Genomic DNA, 22,337 nt, shown 5'->3' with positions numbered 1-22,337 from the left:
AAATGTAAAGATCTTAGAGAATGTAATATGACCATAGTGCAACTTGCTTTAGACAATTCACTGTCTAGAGAATCAAATTGACATCCAGTTGGGTTCAGCCTTCATTTTATTAAACATTGAGAGTTCAAAAAAGAGTGCCTTTTGCTTATAAAGATCGTTTGTTCAAAAATATCACTCAGTCATTTACCTAAATGATTGGTTTATCTCAACCCATGTTATTTAGAAGCAGCTGAAATCAGTTTAGTTCATTGTAAATAGACACATGGAAGGTGAATGCAAAGGTGCTTAAGTAATCTGTGTATTGATGTAGAAAGATTGCTAAAAATGTGCTTTGTATTACCTCACAAGAAGTTAAATGTAGCAAAAATGATAACAATCCTGCTGTTAATTAAGAAAATTTGCTTGTATTTTAGTTATACCAAAACTAATTAATTAGCCGATCTAAAGCGGTTATCTAAATGGGAGGTGCTTGCTAGTAAACTCTTAAATTGATATTAGTATAAAATTACATTCAACACAATTTTTTCACCCCCCTTTGTTTACTTCTGTTGATGATGAAAAAGTGTTTCTGATCTCCAAAGTGTTATCATCCTGTAGTGAATGTATGGTAATAAACATGATTGTGATCAGCTTTGTCTTTAGCTTGAGGCCATGACAGTAATAGTTACGTTGACTGGCTCCTCGCCTGGGGGAAGGTTTGTAGGTGTTGCGGTTGGCCTTGGCAGTGCCATTGATGCCACTGCAAAAAAAAGGATTTTATTTTTTTATAAAAGTTGAAGTGAAAATTTTTTTGATATCAGTTGGATGAACAAATGCCAACGGCATGATGTACCTGGACTAGCTGATTGGCTCGGTTGCCCCTCTGCTGTTCCACTACCCTCATCCTCAGGAAAGTTTATGTTCTCTCTAGACTGGCTGTTCTGCCTGAAAAGCACAAGTAGTATTAAAGTAGTAAAGAAATTATAATAATAAAAAATATCGAATACCTGTAAAAATATAAACTGTTAAACATACCTTCCAAATATCAAGTCATGAAGCCCTGTAAAGTGTGAAAGTGGTATTAGCATGTAACCATGCTACAGGGTTAACCAAACAATATTTGATTTCTTGAAACATTAAAGATGCATAACTCACGTGGGTTATTGTTGCGGTTCCGTACCACATACATGAAGAGCAGTATAGTGATTATTGTGGCTATGATCATGCCCCCGATGGCTGCCCCAATCACAGCTGGATAGGCATTGAAGGGAGGGTCGGCTGGAAGACAGTATACCTATTTCAGCTTCACAAAATCAGTGTCACAATTGCATAGTTTACCATGGCAATTGGACATCTTCATAAGAGCTTACTACAAAATACTGAACAATTGTAATGTATATTACTGGTTTTTGGGAATGTATATTACTGTTTTTTTTATACGATTATATGCACTTTCTTTAGTTATCAGACAGAATGAGATGAGTAGAAAAATAACCCCAGGAAAGGTCAAAGGGCAAGTTAACAGGCAGATCATGTAAGAGGAAAGGAACAGAAGAAGGGAGATGTGTGGGTATGGAAGTGGTCAAGTGATTGTGCATTTCACCTGAATGGACAAAACAAAAAACAACAGCATTAGATTTATAGTGAGTGGTAACGAAAAAGTTGTTGTTTCGCAATAACAACAATAAAAAAACACTCAAATCTTAAAACATTTTCTAACAGCATCAAATTATATCCTGCCTTTTTCGGTATTTTAATGTAAATGATTATGTTATCCATGTTTAGATATGCACTGATATTCAATGCCTTTGTAAGTGTTCTTACCTGGGCTCTTTATCTCTGAAGGGTTTCCAATGGTGTGGTGGTTGATTGCAGTAACACGAAATGCATAGACTCCAGTGGGATCCAGATCGTTGATTTGGTAGTGTCGGGAATCCTGGTCTAGGTCTGCCAGTTTCCGCCAGGGAAGGTCACTGTTTCTTTTCTTCACAGGTTCAGGGAGCCTCTGGCGCTCGATGAAAAACCCTGTGAGGTTACCCTCAGTCTGGAGCTTCCACTCTAGGTCAACATCGGTCCTTTGACGACTGTTGTAAATGATCTTACTGATGTTTATATTTGGGGGCATTGGGTACCCTGAAAATTTAAATGGTAAATCATTTGTAAAACCAGTTAATATAACCAAAGAGTGAGCTACTGGAGTTGAGAAAGATAGCATGCATCGTTGTGCCTATCTGCCTTGTAAAGTGTAGTGTAGTGTGTCGGTGTAATATGTAAAAGCTTGCTTACTCTTCACCATCAGCAAAATGGGAATCTCTGCCCCACCGACAGCATTGGTAGCTGAACACCAGTAATGGCCACTGTCTGTGTTGCTGTCCGTTTCCCGCACTGTCAAGTTGGTCCAGGCAGCAGCTCGCTCCAGGACGTACTTCTTGGGAATCTCATTCACATGCTGCTTCAGGTTGTTGAACCAGGTGATCTCTGTGACTGGGTAGTTTCTACTCAAGATACAGGTGAGTTGGGCATCACTGCCCTCATAGACGGTCATCATACTGCGCTGGGTCACTAGGACCGGTGCCTCTAAAGACAGAAAGAAAGGATCGTTTTTAAAGGATTGTTTAACAGACACAAGAATAATGACTGACCCTTTCTTACCTAGTTTTAAAACGCACTGTTTGGTCTCCTTAGCTAATGGATGTTTTGCATGGCATACAAAGGCCTTGCCACTGTAGGTAGCACTTGACCGCAAAACCAGGATGTTTGCGTTCTCCTCAGATGTGCCTTGCGTGTCCCCTGAGCTGGAGACCCACCACACCAGTGCTCGAGGAAACCCACCTTCCCAGGAGCAGGACAGCATTATGTACTCATTGTTTCGAGTTGCATACGCAGAACACTTTGGCTCACCGTAGGGCATCCCTGGGATAAAGAGAATGTAGAAACTATTTACTGACCTTTTGTTGATCTCAAAGTGAACAAGGTGCTCTTGGTTTTACACTTACAAGTTCTGACACTGCAGCTTTTGATTTCATTCGATGCGATGTGGGAGCCTTTGCAGATGTAGATGGAGTTGTTTGCAGTCTCTTGACCTTTCTGAATCTTGGTGATGTTTGTGAGTCCCTCGCTCTCTTCTCCAAACACATACGGGGTCCATCTCAAAGAGGCTGCAGGGATACCACCCTCCCAGGTACACTGGAGAGCCAGGTCAGAGTGATTGTTTACTGGTAGGATTGAGCAAGTTGGAGCGCCATCTGGAGGATCTGTGGGAACAAAATGATTGTGTAACACAGGGCAGTGAAATGGATCTTAGGTGATTTGGGCCAATTTAGGAAACTGATAGAGGCAGAGAAGTGTTCCTGAAATTGAGCCAAATGAAGAGGTCGGATTAGGTGTCTATTATTTATCTACACAGTGGTAACAGCTAGTCGACTTCTAGAAAGTTCAGGACTACTGCATTGGTATCTGTTAAAAACATCACCCATTAGGATCTGCTTTATCATTCCTGCTACAATTGAGCCAAATTTGAAATCATATCATGAGAAGGTGTTGCTGTGTTAGAATACAGTATCGGTGGAGTTGTTAGTACCCCAGTAAGTCAAGAATAGATGTACATTCAAGGCATGAAGGGGAGATTGAGGTGTTATGACAAAACAATACAAGGCCTCCTGACCTTTCTTGACTTGTCATAGCACAGAAACAATCACACCAGCTGTATACCTTCAGCTCTCAGAACTGTCCTTCACCTCCTCCAGATGCACGTCCACAATCGACCACTCTGGAAGTCTGACACCTTTGTTTATGTAACTGTCTGTACCTTCGTGTGAGTGTGTTAGTGTGAAGGAAAAGGTGTAAGAGGAAGCAAATGCAAGAAATTGCAGAAAGAAACTTGAAGAAGCTATAGAAGGGCATGTTGTAAGGTGGCCACCAGAATCCAGGCAGGGGTTTGTGGGAGCACTCACAGTAGACGGTGAGGGTGATGGTTTTCCTGGAGCGGGTGTTGAGGTAAGTGTTCTGAGCCAGGCATGCGTAGTGGCCTGTGTGCATGCGGAGGATCCTGCTGATGGTGTACTGGGGACCCGCATACACCTGGGTGTTGTTGTAGAACCAAACGTACTGACTTGGGGGATTAGAAGAAGCTTGACACAGAAGAGAAACCGTCTCTCTTTCCAGGGCAGAATAACCCCGCTCCGTCACTGAATAAGGGGTGACATCGATCTGAGGCTGGTCTGGACCAACTGGAAAAGAGCCAGAGATATTTACATAGGATATCCTCTTGCAATTGCACACCAAAGCGATATGATGCATCAAATTTTGTTGAGTATTTCAAAGACTATTTAGGAGTCTCTTACAAATGGTGTCAAGCCAGACTCGGTCACTGCGCTGCTGGTTGACCTGGTTGCTGGCAATACACCTGTACCATCCCGTGTGATTTCGGTTGACATCAGTGACATTTAATCGGTTGTCGTCATAGATCTCAGCCACCGTGGTGAGCTGGCTTTCCCGGCTCTCTTGTTCCCATATGTAATTAATAGGCCCCGTGCCGTTCTCCAGGCCACAGCGCATGGTCACTGATGTGCCCTCCACTGGCGAAGAGTCGCTCATCACAATGTAAGGTTTGGTCACTGGCACTGTTAAAGTAATTACAAAATAGAACCTTGTTACTGATGAACCATGAAAGAGTGGTTGTAAAATATGCTAACTTTTTTAGCGCAACCTAAAAAATAAAACATTAATGTTGGTTCAGTTTAACCTTTTCTTGGAAATTACCTTTATTCATTTAGAAGATGGTAACATTAAACAGTTCATGCCAACATCATTACTTATACTTAACTATTTATACTCAACTAGCAATATAACAATAGTTTTGATGTACTGTATCTGCTAGTTAAGAAGAACATATGCTGGAAATTTAGGGTTTCTGCACTAACCTAAATATCAGGGGCTACCTAAAATGTAGCCATTGTTCAGATCAGTACTTGGACAACACCCAATTACCACTGACCTAAAACACGCAGAAATACATAGTAGTAATACAACTTGGCTCCTTCAAGGGTATCATACAGTGCCTGGCAGGTATACACTCCTTCTGCAGCCAGAGGAAGCTTCTCTATCGACAGAGAGGCGCTGTTGCTGATTACTGTCAGATCACCCAAGTCATCGGCTAATTTCTGTATTTTAGGACCCTTTCCAAAGTTGTACACAATGGCACGGATGGTGTCTGTGCCTGGTTTGGTAAAGCCCCAGATGTAGACATCGGGCAAGGTAGGGCCACACTCCAAGATCACTCCTCGTCCCACCACACCATTGGTCCTGGTCTCGCTGTATACCACCTGCCCCGGGTCCAAGATCTCTACGCCTGGAAGAGCACACACAAAATTTCGAAGGTGACAGTGCTCCAAATTATTTTTAGCATTGATTAAGTTACAAAGGGTACATCATGAGACAATGTGAATATATATAATTTTCCTCATGTTGGTATGCTAACACTAATAGAAAAAAATCCACAAATCAGAGACTGGACAAGCAAACAAATACTTCCAATCAAGTGGAACAGTTAACAAATATATGACTGGAGTAATTAGTTGACAGCACTGAACAGAATATTAAAAAAAATGGTTGTTGACATTCTTACCTTGAAGGTAGAGGGGTAGAAATAAAACAATTAGGCAGATGTAAGGCACCCCTAAAACTCTGTGGACCATGGTGCCATGACTCTCATATCCAATGCCTTGACCAAGATGTAAAAAAAGCACAATAACTGTCTCCAAAATAATAATAAAAGAAAGAGAGAGAACTATCCAATAAATATTATGCGACCTCTCCGAGCTTATGATTACTGCCGAAGTCCACAAGCTCAATGAGAGAAAGAGGCAGCTGAGTCTTTCTAAACTGATTTAGCTTGAATAATTCACAGACCTTCCCCTCCATGAACAAGAATACAGTGGACCGGAGTAGAAAGGTTTAGGATGACACAATGATAGCTGTGTCTCATATATTATTGAAGGTGGCGAGATGGATGGCCGTTCTTGCATTCCATCACCCACAGTGAGAAATAAAAAACCTCTATACATATTGAGTTCCAACACAATGATTTATTCTCTTATATAAATAAAAAAATAATAATAAATAACAGTGATTTGATAATGGTCTTATAGCATTAACGAATTCAATAAGAGATCTTTTTCATCAGTCTGGATTTGATAACTTTAACCATCCATGCAATCTATGTCTAACTACCAAAATGTTTTAATGCAGACTGCAAGGTAGGATGTGGCTAATGTGCAATTAAAAAATTCTAAATATGGATTCCAAGGTTAGTTAGCCAGGTTCATCACAGCCCGAGGAGATGCACTTTAATCACAGATCCCAGCTCTTCTCTGAGCTCATCCCTCTCTGGGTTTGAGGTCAGAATTATACTTGTGTGTGTGTGTGTGTGTGTGTGCACGTGTTTCCATCCGCGACCGCTCAGCCAAGCAGAGGAAACAGAGTGCTCCCTACATTCATTCATGAGTTTCTCATGTTACACTTCCATGTAAAGTGCATAAACACACCAGGAAAGACAGTTAAGAACGCAAGGGTGCACACCCATCTACTGTACACAGATGCCAATGAAAATGATATGATAGATATGACATGACCATTGTGTATGCATACATACATTTTTGTGGATGTAGGCAGTTCCCCTCAGAGTAAGCACAGATATCAGTTCATCACATTAATCATGAATATGTTCCACTAATGTTTCACACTCTGAAGTGTCTAAAATAGTATGGATATGATAGTTTATTGTTTTATCATTTAAAACCCTTTGTGTGTGAGTTTGTGTTATTCCTTTAAATTAACCTATAATTGGTTTGATATTTTGTTATCTAATGCAATGACATTCAGAAGTTTTCAATACTTCTTTGAGGTTGATATCATTTCTATAGAAGTTCTATTTGTCTGAACACAAGAGGTTTACAGCTGCTTCACTGCTCACACACTCATACAAATATTTCATAATCTGAGTTATGTGATTAGCGCAAATCAGTTCTGTAACCAGACAAACCAGCTGTGATCTGTCATGTTGTTCACGCCAGATGGCATACAGTATGTCATGTATATTAAATGCAACCTATAAATAGGTTTAATCTGATTACTATTTCATAATAAATCGTGTAATCATCACAATCACTTTGTTATAATGCTTTGCATGAAGAATATTCAAACTTATGAGTTATAATCAGACATACTAAACCTAAAAAATAGCATTGAAGCCTGTGTTTATTTATTTAATTATGTATTTATTAGTAGAAAAGAGAAACAAAAAAATCACAAGTGGTTAAAATATTCAAATATTACATCATTAACAGCTTATTCAATACCATATGGTCACTGTAACAACACACAAATACATATAATGTAATCCATCAGATTTTTGCACACTTTCTCGTGCTCTATACACTATATAAATACTCCTTATGCAGTTATTAGAGTTGCAGTGCATGGAAGAACTTTGTACCATTGTGCATGAATGTCACAAAGCATAATGTAAACAATAATAAAGGACAAATGACCAAAGAGATTCACAGTTCTACATAAATACTTCCTGGAATTTTCTGGTGTGCATGTAAAAAAAACCCTCTCACATACATATATATATACAGAATATACAGTTTAAAGATGCAAAGAAATATGAATAATGATTATTTTGTCAAGTATTGGTCAGATCATTGCAAGTTTCACTATTACGAAAAAGCAAAAAGGAAACCCATTTTTAATACAACACAATTAAATTCAGTAGTAAATATTGTTTAAAAATCATACATGTGTTTATTTTAATAGATTTTTCAAGAATTTATTTTTTTACTGCTACCATGTTATTGTTGCTTAGTTTACTATTACGAAAGCAGCAAAAATACCTGTTTAGAAATTAAACAAATACAATGGAAATCCCAAATGACAAAACAATGGAGTGATGCATAACTGTACAGAATACAATAAACAATATGGGCCTGTTATAAATGGAGTGTATGGACCACCTGTCTTACTTTAAGACAATGAGAATCAGATTTATTCATCCTGAATCTACTCTGCTTTAATCTGTAATTATTACTGCAGATTAATTCTAAGCAACATTAATCAAAAATTTTGAAAATATGCACGCAAATCCAATTATGCTTCGAGAATAAAAAAAATGTTTTTAAAAATCTATTCAGAAAGAGCACAGTAAAAAAAAAAGTACACAATGACCAGAGCAACTGAAGAAAGACAGAAAGAGAAAGAGGTCGCGAATGTATTTATACATACTGCTCTTTGGGGAAGGTGTATGAGGAGATGGGGCCGGTGGGGCCGGTGGGTGTGGGGTATGTGAATATGGCGTTCTGGTTACCATGCTGAGTGTAGGGGTTTTGGGGCAGGAAGGTCAGAGGAGGTTGAATGGGAGGAGAGTGTTGCTCCAGATAATCCTCTTTGTTACACGCCAAACGGTAACTCACGTAGTCGGCCGTGTTTGGGAGCTCATCATAGAACCTCCCGGGGCTCTGTGGGAACAAAGATACAAGGTCAGATAGAGAGAACGAAGTAGGAGAGAATGAGCGCTGTGCATATTTAATGAGTGCTCTCCGGCACACGGCTGACACTGTCACCCTGATATTACGCATGCTGGTGCTGACACAATCAAGTTTGGACCCTTTTTCCTATTCAGAATACATAAATGTTTCAAAAGTAGCAAAGTTCAAGGAAGTTATACGGAGTTATTGCTAAAACATACTCTGTGATAATTAACTATTAGGGAGAAAGTAACAGCGTGTTTGTTCTCTTCTCCAGTAGGAGGCGCTCTCTGCTCACTATGTCTATGAGGCCAGAGGCAATTCAGGTTTATCATTAAAGCCTCAGTACCTCTTTTCAGGTCGGTAGCCAGACCATGGTGCATTAGTGCATCTTTTCATCTCATAAAATGGCCAGAGCCCTCACTGGTGTTTCTGTGGCTTTACTGAGTGCTCTCTTACCTGGAAGTCATCAGCTGCCTTCTTTTTAGACGAAGAAGGCTTTTTGTGGGCAGGAGAAGAACTATCTCTGCAACAATAGAGAGGGAGAGATAGAGGGTCATAACTACAACAATGCCATAAAATAACTACAGGCTAGTTTCATGTTGTTTTTTGTCCCAGCGATCTTACTAAAACCACATCATATCATTGAAAAAAATTTACCTACAAGGTTAGTTATAACTAATATAGTTATATAATTTTAGCTTTGGCATAATTGTTTGTCCAATAATGTAAAAGACTACAATGAGAATGTTAAAAGTCATAAACAATATTACTTGGATATACATATATTATAACATTATATTTCATATTTTTAGAATATTTAATATATCTTCATATTATATTATTATATGTATTTATTATAATATTTATTTATATGTGTATGATACTAATCATGTAAAACCATAATAATATATAATATATACATTATATTAAACACACACATATTAAATATTAGTTAAATAACATGTATTTATTAAAATAAATAAAAACAAGGAAATAATCAATATTATTAAAATATGTGACCCTGGACCACAAAACCAATCTTAAGTCGCTGGGGTGTATTTGTAGCAATAGCCAAAAATATGGGTCAAAATTGTCAATTTTTCTTTTATGCCAAAAATCATTAGGATATTAAGTAAAGATCATGTTCCATGAAGATATTTTGTAAATTTCCTACCGTAAATGTATCAAAACTTAATTTTTGATTAGTAATATGCATTGCTAAGAACTTCATTTGGACAACTTTAAAGGCGTTTTTCTCAATATTTAGATTTTTTGGCACCCTCACATGCCAGATTTTCAAATAGTTGTATCTCAGCCAAATAATGTTCGATCCTAACAAACCATACATCAACGGAAAGCTTATTTATTCAGATGTATAAATCTCAGTTTAGAAAAACTGACACTTAAGACTGGTTTTGTCGTCCATGGTCACATATATATATACACTATACGTATATGCACTATATATATACACTTACCTTTGTAATATTATAAAATAATACATCTATTATGCATAAGCACATACAAATAATATGTATACATGCACATATACATATTTTTTAAATATTAGTTGAAATATATATTTTGAAATGAATATGATTAAATTATATGAAATAAAAATGCAATACTAAAAATATTACATATAATTTTTTTTAAATAATTTAGCTAGGACAATAAGTGAGGTAAGAATAAATGCTTTGTAGACACTTTAGTCATTACTCAGGTCTCAATAATGAAATCTCAGAATTTTATACATATATCCTTGCAAATGTAGCATTTTAATGAGTTGAATACTTACGAGTCATTGTCTGACCCTGCATTTTTGTGCCGCTGCTGTTTGTTGAACAAATATATTGTGCCAGCTATACTGAGGATGATGCCCAGTGCAATCACCCATCCAAGGACACCCATCACCCTCTCTGCAGCGCTCAGTGGCTGGGGTTTCTCTGCAGGAAAAATACATGTTGGCCATCTCCTTGCTAATTCCACCATATACACTATATAACACATTAAGACATTGACTCAGTTGTACTTATGTATTCAAACCTGACATGCCTCTGAAACATGTTTCCACTCTAACATTAACGAGAATAGCTCTATTGTATGGTCCTAGTTCTATTGTTTTGTGTTGATGAGAAAAAAAACCCACACATCCGGATCTCATGCCCTTCTTTTGTGCAAACTCCAACAACACCATACCAACAAATGGGGCTGCCATGGAAGGGATTCATGGGAGCTTTCCCTTAGGTCAATGTGTGCATAAAACAACAATGATGTAAGTGCCATCTAGTGAAAAAGGGGATTTGTCGTGTGGTAGTCTAATGGCTGTAAAAGAGATGTTAATGGCATAATGTGTGCACTCGAAACAGACAATACCCAACCTCAAATAAGTGGCAGACACCACAAAGAATGTCCTGATCAGATGAGCCCAAATGTACCACTTGAATTGCTCTGCTTGGAAAAATGTGCTTATTCATTTATTGATTCTGATATATTAGAAGCAAAACATTATTCATAATCAGACGATGAAGACACTATAGGTACATTTTTATCTTGACTATCTTAACAATTGATTTATACCATTTTTATTTGACAGCAGAGAATTCACAAGACTTATTAACACTTGTGATTTTACAATAAATACAAATGACAAAAGTACAGCAAAAACAAACACTGTATATCTGAATATGTTCTTGGCAGCATAATGAAGTTTAACACATAAAGGACACAAAAACACATCAAGAGTTTCCTGAATGTTATATTAACAAATTTATGTTACTGAACCAGTAGGGCAATTTCTATCATTATGGTGAAACTGACCTTTTTGCTGCTTTCTAAAAGAAATTTACAAATGGAAAAAAACACTCATAAATCTTTCCAATTAGCACAAAACACATTGTATTAGAAATTTTACAGCACATCATATGGAAGTACAGTACATTAGCTGAAGACCACCTGCAAAAGACCATACAACATTCAACCAGTTTGTTCCTCGGTGTCAAAAATGAAATAATTTAGCATTTCAAAGCTATTTCTTTTATAGTACAATGTTTTCATAACATCTTAACTTCAAATACAAATCAATAACTCATATTGTAGATTGCAGCCACTGAGACATGCATTGACTCACTGACTCTTAAAAGCTACAACCATATTTGAATTGTGTGATTGTTTATATACACGTATATGTTCTTTATAGGTGGTATTTGACTACTGCAGTGCAGTTTATTGTACTGTATTATGGAACCTGTGATTACAGCAGCCAGAAATTCACTATTCTGTTTCAATAAACAAAAAACACAATATCTGACAAAACAAGGCAATGTTTCCATGAATCATGCACAAAATTATATGCACAGTGTAAGACTTTCACAATTTATAGGTTATAGTGAAGTTTCAACTGCTCTTAAGTAAACACTATCCCGAGGCGAAAATTCTTTCTCAATACAACGGCGCTGTCAAGACATGTATTCTCTTCCAAACAAATACCTAGTTTATGTTAGAGATAACTCTGTTACAAAACCTAGTGAGTCAGCATCCTAAACGTAATGGAAAATAACTGATTTAGGACGCCATCATAGAAACTCTGTGTCCCACGTAAATTGTGCTCTATACTAAGGAACGCAAATCACAATCAATTTCAATAGAAGTTAGCATGTTGCTATTAGAACAGCACAAACACTCCACACAGAAAACAACACACTTTTCAATACAGTTTGAAGTTAGCATGTTGCTAAGCTAATAACACTGTAAGAAAACCTTGTGATTCAACATCCTAAACAACATTGAAAGTGACCAATTTAGGATGCCAACATAGGTAGGAATTAAGTGTGTCACATAAAAAGCACTCTGCACGGTTGAACACAATTTACAACCGAATGCAATACAGTTTGAAGTTAGTATGTTGCTAAGCTAACAGCACTATTCGAAAACCCTGTGAGCCAGCATCCTAAACAACACTGAAAATGACCAATTTACGATGCCAACATAGGCAGAAACTCTGTGCAGCACATAAATAGTGGTTTAGTAAAAGTGTAGTAGGCTATAACCATGTTTTTTTTTTTGTGTGTGTAGCCTATTGATTACTATTTGTATAACCACAGTTTTTTACTACAAATACTATGGTTAAACTGTGGTTAGTATAGTCAAACCATGGCTAATTTTCGTAAGGGGTAAGAAAGAACACAAATCACTATAAATTTCAATAGAGTTTGAAGTTAGCCGTTGCTAAGCTCAAAGCTCACATTGGTAAAACAATGAATCACATTTAAATATGTATATCGTTATTTTTAAGTATAAGAAATATAACTTAGAACTGCATAATAAAACACATATTCATCTCATTCTATGTGAGAGACTGTAATGCTGATTTAGAATTGGTCTAAAATTAGGCATTTCAAGACGCAGCATATAATTATGCAAATATCTATGCATAATTACGATGACTGCTGTAAACAGCTCGCTAGGTTTTGAAACAGAGAAATTTTATCAGGCAAAGTCAACAATGTGGCCATTCATTGGCCCATCTCCAAACATTTATCATCAGTTTGGATTTTCATGTCAACAATGTCCTCTAGGTGAATTGAATCCATTGTGAGTTTGGATCCCAAAGCCTGCTTCAAAAGGAAGAAGATGACAAGGAACAAGAAGATGCTGAGAAGCTCAAAGTCTTGAGTCCTACACATACCACTCTTCTTTAGAGATGACAGAGCCGTCCATCTGAGGAATCATGTCCACTGAGACCTCCACCTCAGATCCGTAATCATAAATGTAAGTCTGCTCACTATGTCCGCATCTGTCATGGTCCTCGATCAGTCCCATGTGGTAGGCCTTCATCCTGCTGTCATGGCAGTTGTGGAACTCCTGAACACTTCTTCCTAAGATACTGGAGCCTCTGTAAATTCCCAGCTTCTTCTCTTCATCTGAGTCTTCGGAAAAGGTCAGACTGTGAGGTAATGAGGGGTGTGACGGCACATTGCCAGCCTTGCTGTAACCATTTCCAAGGATTTGCTTCTTGGTATTGTAATCTCCTTTAAACATGCTTCTCCGGCGATATAAAAACACTACCAGGAGCGTAATGGCGGCCAACAGCACTGTGCCACAAACAACAGCTCCACCAATGATGGCAAAATCTTGCTGTGGCTCCTGAGACACCTCGTGTGGATAGCTAGGGAATTCTGGGTAAGGAAAGAGATCACCTCAATTAAGTATAACCAAATGGGGAATAGAGTTGTTAAAGACCTTGTGCGCAGTTTTCTTTCCTGTTTTGCATATTTCCTTTTAAAACAGGAAGTGGGGTCATAGCAAAAGCCTTGTAATTTTACTTTAAACAAGCCATAGGCTGTTAGACAACCATTCAAAGGTTTGGGGATGGAAAGATATTTTATTATTTTGGGGGGGAAAAAATCTATTGTGCTCGCCAAGGCTGCATTTATTTGATAAAAAATACATTAAAAACAGTAATATTTTGAAATATTATTATAATTTAAAATAACTGTTTTCTATTTTAATATATTGTAAAATCTAATTCATTCTTGTAATGACAAAAGTGAATTTTCAGCAGCCAAGAAACTTAAGAAACATTTCTTATAATTATCAATGTTGAAATTGGTTGTGTTGCTTAATATTTTTGACAATTTGTGACACTTTTTTCAGTGGAAAGCATTATTTAAAATAGAAATTGTTTGCAACATTGTATAAGTCTTTACTGTAACTTGTGATCAATTTAATCTCGATAAATAAAAGTATTCATTTCTTTTAAACAAAAAATAAAAATAAAAAAAATTATAAAATAATAAAATAAAATGAAAACACACAGAGCCCAATCTTCTGAATGGCATATGTACTAAAAGCTAAAATAAATGTAATAAACTTTTAGGAGTACACTAGCATAATGGACAACGACTAAAAGCCACAGAGCTTTTAGTCATTGTCAGAGAATTTTGATTTCACAAGGTCTTTAAAGAAGCAACATGGGTAGACAGAGGAAGTTGGGATAGGCAAGACTTTTCATTTCTTTGTATTTCTTCCCCATGGAATTAAATCCCAGGTGCCATCACTTCGCCAAAGAGATTGAACCATGCAGCAGGCCAGAACCACAGATACATGTACACACAAGTAAATGTAAGCATGCAGTTTCTATAGACCACACCTTATGCTCGCAGCATGCAAAGAGAAAAATATGACTCAAGAGGTCCTCATAGACAAAGGTTCATTCAGGAGCCACATGCAGACAACTTGCAGCCACATGCAAAGTGCTGCGCCAGCAAGCAAGTTAATCAAAGCAAAACACCTGAGGGCTGAAGAAAAAAAATAAAGGCAAGGAGAGCGAGCATCCACTTTTCAGCCAGTGAACGTCTACATTGTTTATTGACAAAACAATGGAATGATCATGCTTATTAGGTGATGTTTCAGAGGCAGTCAAGTGTAAGTTTAGGGCAAAAGACTAAAACATTTGCATGCATATCCACATGCACAGAAGCAGTTAAGCCACATGCTTTCACAGTCTAGTAGGAAGTGTAAACAACGCACCTGTGACAATGACCTCAACGGACGCAGAGCCTGTCCCAATGCTGTTGCTGGCGTCACAGATGTATGTGCCTGCGATGTCATAGGTTACAGGACCTTTAAAGATCAGCACATCGTCACGAAGCTCTGCTGTACTCGGCATAGTTCCATTCAAGCTAGAGAGAGAAAGGCTCATCAGGTTGTGCATGAGAATTCACTGAAGTTAAAACTGAAAGAACAGTAACTGAAAGAAGCGTAAATGTTTTCAATATGATAGATGGGTGTTCTGGAATTAATATCGAAAAGTTAAATTACATTTGTATCATTTTTCATGGAAAATAATTGGCTTGACCCTCAATAACTGTGTCTATAGTAATGCATCTACTGTGGAAGTCTATGGGCCAAGGCAATGTACCAGGATAAACGTTAAAAAACACACATGCATAGCCAGAAAGTATAGCCATTAGACTCGAAGAATTAAGATAAGGAGATCTAACAAAAATATGAGATGCCAATGCCTTGCCCCATGGACCTCCATTTTAAGTGCATTGCAAACAGAGCTAAAATTATTTTCTGTGGTAATCGACACATTTCTTTGGCACTGATGTAATATAGTGTTCATTACTTTAGGCTATGGTATATTTAAGATCATCATACATTTCAATGTATTTTAACTGAGCATAAATAAATTTGAGCAGAATGGACTAAAATGACATACTATCTCCACTGTAACAATGAGATGGGTGGGTTGGCATCAGCCAAGCAGGTGAGCTGAACATTTTCTCTGTTCAAATACCAGTTCCCATCGAAGCCCTCTATTATCACCTCTGGTTCATCTGTAAACAAGGAGAAAAGAGAGCATCAATTTATTCCATAACTTTAATTTTTTTTTATTTCTTTCAATGGACATTTAATAAAATTGATTTTAACAGTAATGAAGATTTAGAATAAAATTATTTTAATAGAGGACCCATGATGATATATTTTAAAATACATTTTAAACAAAGTTAAACTGCAATTACTATTAAGCTAAGAAAAAAAAAAAAAGCTAAAACATTATAGTATAAGTAGTAGTTTTAATAAGTACTACTATTGAAATTAAATAATGAAATAAATTAAATCATTAAAAAATAAAATAAAGTTTAAAGTGACTTGTAATAAATTAAAAATATGCTGGATGAAAAGTGTGGGGTTAGTAAGATATCTAAATATTTTGAAAATATTATTACAATTTAAAGTAACTGTTTTCTATTTAAATACATTTTAAAATGTAATTGATTCCTGTGGTGACAAAGCTGAATTTTCAGTGTCACATGATCCTTCAGAAATCGTTCTAATATGCTGATTTGATGCTTAAGAAAAAATTCTTATTATTATCAATGTTGAAATCAGTTGTGCTGCTTAATATTTTTATGGAACCTGAGAGACGTTTTTTTTATGAATAGAAAGTTCAAAAGAACAGCATTTATTTGGAATAGAATTTATTTGGAACAATGTAAATGTCTTTTCTGTCACTTTTGATTAATTTAATGCATCCCTGCTGAGTAAGTATTATTTTTTAATCTTACTGACCCCAAACTTTTGAACAGTAGTATATAGCTGGTTTCTTACACTGAATGTTGAGCGTTACACTGTCTGTGTATTGTTCGTCATTATATGTGGAGATGCAGGTGAGCAGCTGTTGGTGTATTTCTCGACTGGGAACCACCAAGTAATCACTGCGCACTGTGACAGTCCCATCAGAGTTGCGTATCTCCTGGGTGTTGGATTCTCCATTTAAATCAGTTTCCCATGTGATCACACTGGGTGGCTTCCCATTGGCAGAAACGCATGTGGCAACAGTCATCTTCAGATCTTTGGTTCCCGCCACTATGGAGGGTGTGGAAAGACTCATCTGGATCATAGGGCGAGCTGCAGAAAAAATACATAGGCTTAGAACACTGGGATATTTCATGCACTGCAGACAACCACTGGATTACTGTAATATTCTGTGCCACGTTATGTTTTGCAAGCTTTTCAGCTTATTGGTGTTTTTTTCATTAAGAACTGCAATGTGCTATATAATAATCAGTTTTCATGGAAAACATTTTGAAAAGACAAAGGCCTCTGAACTTAGAAAATTATGCAATGTACACAGAAATTATTCTTCTGTGAAATTAAAAGTTTTACTCATTTCATAACCAAAAAATAAATCTGTTTATGTGATGTTAGCGCTTTAAAAAATCTAGCAAAATCCACTACAGCACAATCTTGGCTCTAAAGGCCTGTTTCACACCACAGCCGCTAACCATAAGCACTGCAACAGTAAATGCTTTTACGCTGCTCAGGTACTGAGAGTAATCTGATGATTCTGAGTTTTCAATTAATCACTAAAGCTTAATCACCAAGGCTTTACTGCTTTTATGTAAATAAGATATCTCTTAAACTGTCCAAATCTGAATCTTGTAATGACCTTGAACTTGCTCAATGTCAAAGGAATAGTTTACCCAGAAATGAAATTTGGCTGACATCTTACTCACCCTCAGACCATCCAAGATGTAGATGAGTTTGTTTCTTCATCCTTCTTACATCCTGCTCACCAATGGATCCTTTGCAGTGAATGGGTGCCGTCAGAATGAGAGTCCAAACAGCTGATAAAAACATCACAATAATCCACACGACTCCAACTGTTAATTGATTGAATGTGGATTACTTATGGATTATTGTGATGCTTTATCAATTGTTTGAACTCATTCTGATGGCACCCATTCACTGCTGAGGATCCAATGATGAGCAAGTAATGCTAAAAGTTCCAATGAAGAACAAACATCCTGTTCCAAACGGCCTGAGAATGATTAAATTTTAAGCACATTTTCATTTTTGGGTGAACTATACCTTTAAATCTTTACTTGCCCACTGAAATTGAAGTTCTTCAGCTCTTAAATCTCATCTGAAGTCATATTTTTAAATGCATTTTTCATGGTATTGGTGGTCAGATTTACAGTTGGTATTAGGAGAACAGCAGCATTACATACCATAAACAGTGAGATTAACCATGTTCTCCCTGTTGCCAGCTGGGAAGGTTGTGTACTCGCAGATGTAGGTGGATTCATCCGACAGTTTTAGTTTGCTGAAGACTATGGTGGTGTCCTCCAGGGAAGGCGTGCGCTGGCGGACGGCGGGGTTCTTGAAGCGCACACGCTCTTTGAAGGGGCTCAGTACTGACACCCCCAGGGCTGGATTGGCGATGGCGACATTCTGCTTAGTGCCATTGACTAGCTTCTGCCAGGTGACCTGTGAGATTTTTACAGGTGGGTTGCTGTTGACAAACTGACAGCGTAGCTCTACCTGTGAGCCCACAAATCCTGACTTACTGCTGTCCATCTGGACCATCTGACCATGAACACCTGGAAATAAAAAGATTAACAGTTATTTCTCACAACATGTGGATACTGCAAAGATGTCTAGGGTCAAATCAAAAACAAATAACAGAACAATTTTTATTTATTTATTTGGTAACACTTAACTTTTGTATAATACATTATAAAGGGTTATTAGAGACTATAATGCATTATAATTATTCATAATGTGCATTGTAATACATGATATCTTGTCGTAAATAATTATAACCAAATTTAAAATGCATAGTGTAACAATGAATTGATAAGTGTTATAATGTATTAACTGTGGTTACAATTATTCATGAGATAAACATAAACATATTTACTGGCTATTTAAGGGTTTTGTGCCATTCACAACTGAACTCAGAATTGAATTAAAATTCCAATTCAATTCCTGAATTTGAATTGGATTTGAAATGAGGTAGGACCTCAATTAGGAGGATTTGATTTGAGTTGAAAAGTTAAAGTTTAAGGATGGGATTATCATGTTTATGTTTAAACAAGGATTATCAAAATTGACAGCAAAAACTTTTAAAATTTTATAATAATAAACGCCATTCTTTTGTACTTTTTTATTCATTCAGAATCCAAAAATGTGTCACAGTTTCATCAAAATTTTAAGCAGCACTCTTTTCAACACAACAATCTTTAAATTAAGCAATACTGTTTTTAACATAATGTCATGCAATAAATAATAATAATAAAACTTTATTGAACACCAAATCAGCATATTAAAATGATTTCTAAAGGATCATGTGACACTGAATACTGGAGTAATGCCTGCTGAAAACTTAGCTTTGCCACCACAAAAATAATATATATTAAAATTAAAAACAGTGGTTTTAAATTGTAATGCTATGTCACAATGTTAAACTGTGAAACTGCAGCCTTGGTGACTGTAAGAGACTTCTTTCAAAAATATATAATACATATACATATACAGTGCCCTCCAAAAGTATTGGAACAATGAAGACAAAATTGTTTTGTTGGCTGTGGAGTCAAGACATTTGCAAATATGATGAAAAGATGAATATGAGACAAAACTACAGAATGTCACATTTTATTATTAGTCGTTTCAACACATACATGTTTTACCAAATAAAAAGAATAGCACTTTTAGGGTTTGTCCCACTCATTGATGCGAGCATAAGTATTTGGACAGTTGAACATAAGGCAGATATAAAAGATTAAAAGCTATTATTTAGTTGCAGATCCCTTGCACACTATCACAGCAGTGAGTCTGTGACCCATAGACATCACCAGACTCTTGATCTCATCCTTTGAAATACTTTTCCCAGCCTTTAATGCAGCCAATTCCAATTGTTGCTTGTTTTGGGGAGTTTCTGCCTTTACTCTCCTCTTCAGCTGGTGAAATTCATGTTCAATCGGATTTAAGACTGTCTTGGGCAATCTAAGACTTTCCATTTCTTTGCCCTTATAAATTCCTTCACTGAACTGCAGGGTGTTTTGGGTCATTGTTCTGATGCAATATGAAGCACTTCCCAATGAAGCTGGTGGCATTTTCTTGATTATTGGTAGGCAAGATGGTTTTATACCCTTCCAAATTCATTCTGCTACTGTCATCATACATTAAGTCATCAGTAAAGTTGAGAGGGCCTGTTCCAGAGGCAGCCATGCATGCCCATGCCATGACACCACCTCCACCATGCTTTACAGATGAGGCTGTATGCTTGGGATCATTGCAGTTCCATTTTTTTCTCCACATTTTTGCTTTCCCATCACTTCGATAAAGGTTCATCTTTGTCTCATCGGTCCATAAACACAGTTCCAAAACTCTTCTGGCTCACCTTTGTGCTTTTTTGCAAACTCTAATCTTGCCTTTCTATTTTTGGAGCTGGTCAGAGGTTTGTATCTTGCTGTGTAGCATCTGTAATTCTGTGTCAAAGTCTCCTGAGGACAGTAGATTGTCAGACAATCACCCCAGCTTTCTGGAAGTTATTGGTGATTTTACAGACACGTCTTTTAGGATTCATTTTCACAGCTTTTATGATTTGTCTGTCATCAACTACTGTTGTTTTCTCAGCCGATCAGGTCGTTGTTGGTTGCTGGTGTCGCTGGTGATTTCCAAACTCTTGATTTCTCTGTGCCCTTTGTTTTTGCTATAGCTCTAATTGACTTCCTCTTTTCTTTTAGCATTCAGCTTGCTTTTCTCTCAAAGTCAGCTCCCTCATCTTCATCCTGGTTTGTGTGTGTCATCATCGAATGCAAGATTCAGAATACAGAAGTAATGGATATACAGTAACTGATACAACACATTCCCTGCTTTTAATATCTGAAGAATTAATGCAACAGGACACAGCTGATCACTTAGAAAGACCTGTGAGGCAACTGTTCCAATACTTATGCTCACATCAGATAGAGGGATGAAACTCTAAACTTCTCAGCTGGTAAAACATCTGTGTTGAATCACCCAATAATAAAATGTGACATTCTGTAGTTCTGTCTCATATTCATCTTTTAATCATATTTGTAAATGTCTTGACTCCACAGCCAACAGAGCAATTTTGTCTTTACTGTTCCAATACTTTTGGAGGGCACTGTATATATATATATATATATAACCAACACCAATAATTCCTTTTTATTTAATTTGACCCTTTAAGCATTCAAAACCATGCTAGTCAAAAGCACAAAGAAAAAACAAATAAATATGTAGACATTGCTCACTCCATCCTGAAATATACTGTACATATGGGTCCTGTGTTTTCCGAACTGGGGCAATTAACTATTTGTAAGCTTATTGGCTTACAAAGACTTTATCCACCAAGACAATAGCAAATGGAAGACAAAGAGTAATGTAGACGAGTCTCTTTACCGTGGGCCTATAGCTGGTAAATAAGGTGCAGCAACTCCATGCAACTGAGACTGGGCTTAAATCTAGTAGTCTAAAAATAGGAGGGTTTAAGAACCACGGCTACAATAAGATACAGAGAGGTACTTCACCCGCCCTGGCTAAAGGGTGTCTGTAAACATAGCCTGTGTTTACCTGCGGGACGTGTGCGTGATACTCCAATCCCAAGCCTCTACATAGCCAGAGGAGTCCTAGTGTTAAACCACTTAAAACAGGAGACAATCCCTCTCCAAAATAAGGCTGCACTTTACTGAGGTAAAGTCCCTTACATAACCGTAAACACAACATTTTTTCTCCTCTTTTTTGGAAAAGTCTAGTCCTTTCTGAGGCAGGGAGGTTCAGATATGTTAGTAGTGGAATTTGCATCTTTTAAATGATGCCAAAAAGAGTGTATGGAATCTAAAACACAAAATGTTTTTTTTATTATTCTTTTTTTATTGACAGAAACCAGTTTGAGTGGGAGGTAAACATTGCTTTGTGGTTAATTTTAGAGTTTGTAATAATTAAGGCCAAATTAATAGACAACATGGCTATATAAATCTGTTCAAATAGAAAGAGAATGTAGCCTGTTAAAAAAATAATTCATACATAAAAGCTAAAAAGAGACAAATTAAGCATGTAGCCGGTTAATATGAAACTGTTCATATAGAAAGAGAATGGAGCCTATTAAAAAAATAAAATAAAATAAATAAAAATACACACACTAAAATCATGAATAATAATTAATCAAATTAATTAAGAATAAAGAATGTACCTCATTCATATGAATCCGGTTGAACTGTGATGATCATAGTATGATTCATTAATGTCCCATTTGACTCTATGGTGACATAATATAATATATCATATATATGATATATGTATACATCACCACAAAGTCAAATGGGACATTAATGAAATGATTTTTCAAAATAAGTTATCTGTTTCAGAAAAAAAAATGTTCTGTGTGGTATTCAGGACACAAATTTAATATTGTTAAATGCAGTCCTTAAGTCTTTGGTCACTATAGATAGGGTAAGCTTTAAAAAAAACAACAACAACAAAAAAATAAATAAATGCGAGTCAGTGGCA

At 36.7% G+C, this 22,337-nt stretch overlaps 2 protein-coding genes across 6 annotated transcripts in view; both read right to left on the bottom strand.

The window, feature by feature from the left end:
• Window positions 1–88: 88 nt before the first annotated feature.
• Window positions 89–5,675, bottom strand: LOC131529446 (V-set and immunoglobulin domain-containing protein 10-like 2). Its single transcript, XM_058759209.1, has 12 exons — window positions 5,606–5,675; window positions 4,976–5,329; window positions 4,323–4,601; window positions 3,933–4,208; window positions 2,976–3,233; window positions 2,632–2,892; window positions 2,266–2,556; window positions 1,804–2,112; window positions 1,135–1,257; window positions 1,015–1,039; window positions 833–924; window positions 89–739 (listed from the first exon to the last, which is right to left on the bottom strand). The coding sequence occupies exons 1-12, from the start codon at window positions 5,673–5,675 to the stop codon at window positions 639–641; spliced, it is 2,439 nt and encodes an 812-aa protein (XP_058615192.1). The 3' UTR covers window positions 89–638.
• Window positions 5,676–7,296: 1,621 nt separating this feature from the next.
• Window positions 7,297–22,337, bottom strand: part of nectin1a (nectin cell adhesion molecule 1a) — a 36,765-nt gene continuing 21,724 nt past the window's right edge. For 4 of the 5 annotated variants that reach the window (XM_058759272.1, XM_058759273.1, XM_058759275.1 and 1 more), the window contains exons 2-6: window positions 18,029–18,400; window positions 16,626–16,925; window positions 15,733–15,850; window positions 15,039–15,190; window positions 10,971–13,684 (exon numbers count right to left, since the gene is read on the bottom strand). In XM_058759272.1, coding sequence (XP_058615255.1) covers window positions 13,185–13,684; window positions 15,039–15,190; window positions 15,733–15,850; window positions 16,626–16,925; window positions 18,029–18,400 — 1,442 coding nt within the window. In that variant the 3' untranslated portion in view covers window positions 10,971–13,184. Of the gene's footprint in view, window positions 8,496–8,963; window positions 9,031–10,305; window positions 10,454–10,970; window positions 13,685–15,038; window positions 15,191–15,732; window positions 15,851–16,625; window positions 16,926–18,028; window positions 18,401–22,337 lie in introns of those variants that run through there. The other variant, XM_058759274.1, reaches the window with a different exon arrangement.

This window comes from Onychostoma macrolepis, chromosome 21 (genome assembly GCF_012432095.1).
Source record: "Onychostoma macrolepis isolate SWU-2019 chromosome 21, ASM1243209v1, whole genome shotgun sequence".
NCBI classification, from domain to species: Eukaryota; Metazoa; Chordata; class Actinopteri; order Cypriniformes; family Cyprinidae; genus Onychostoma; species Onychostoma macrolepis.
This window is presented reverse-complemented; position numbering and strand designations above follow the sequence as displayed.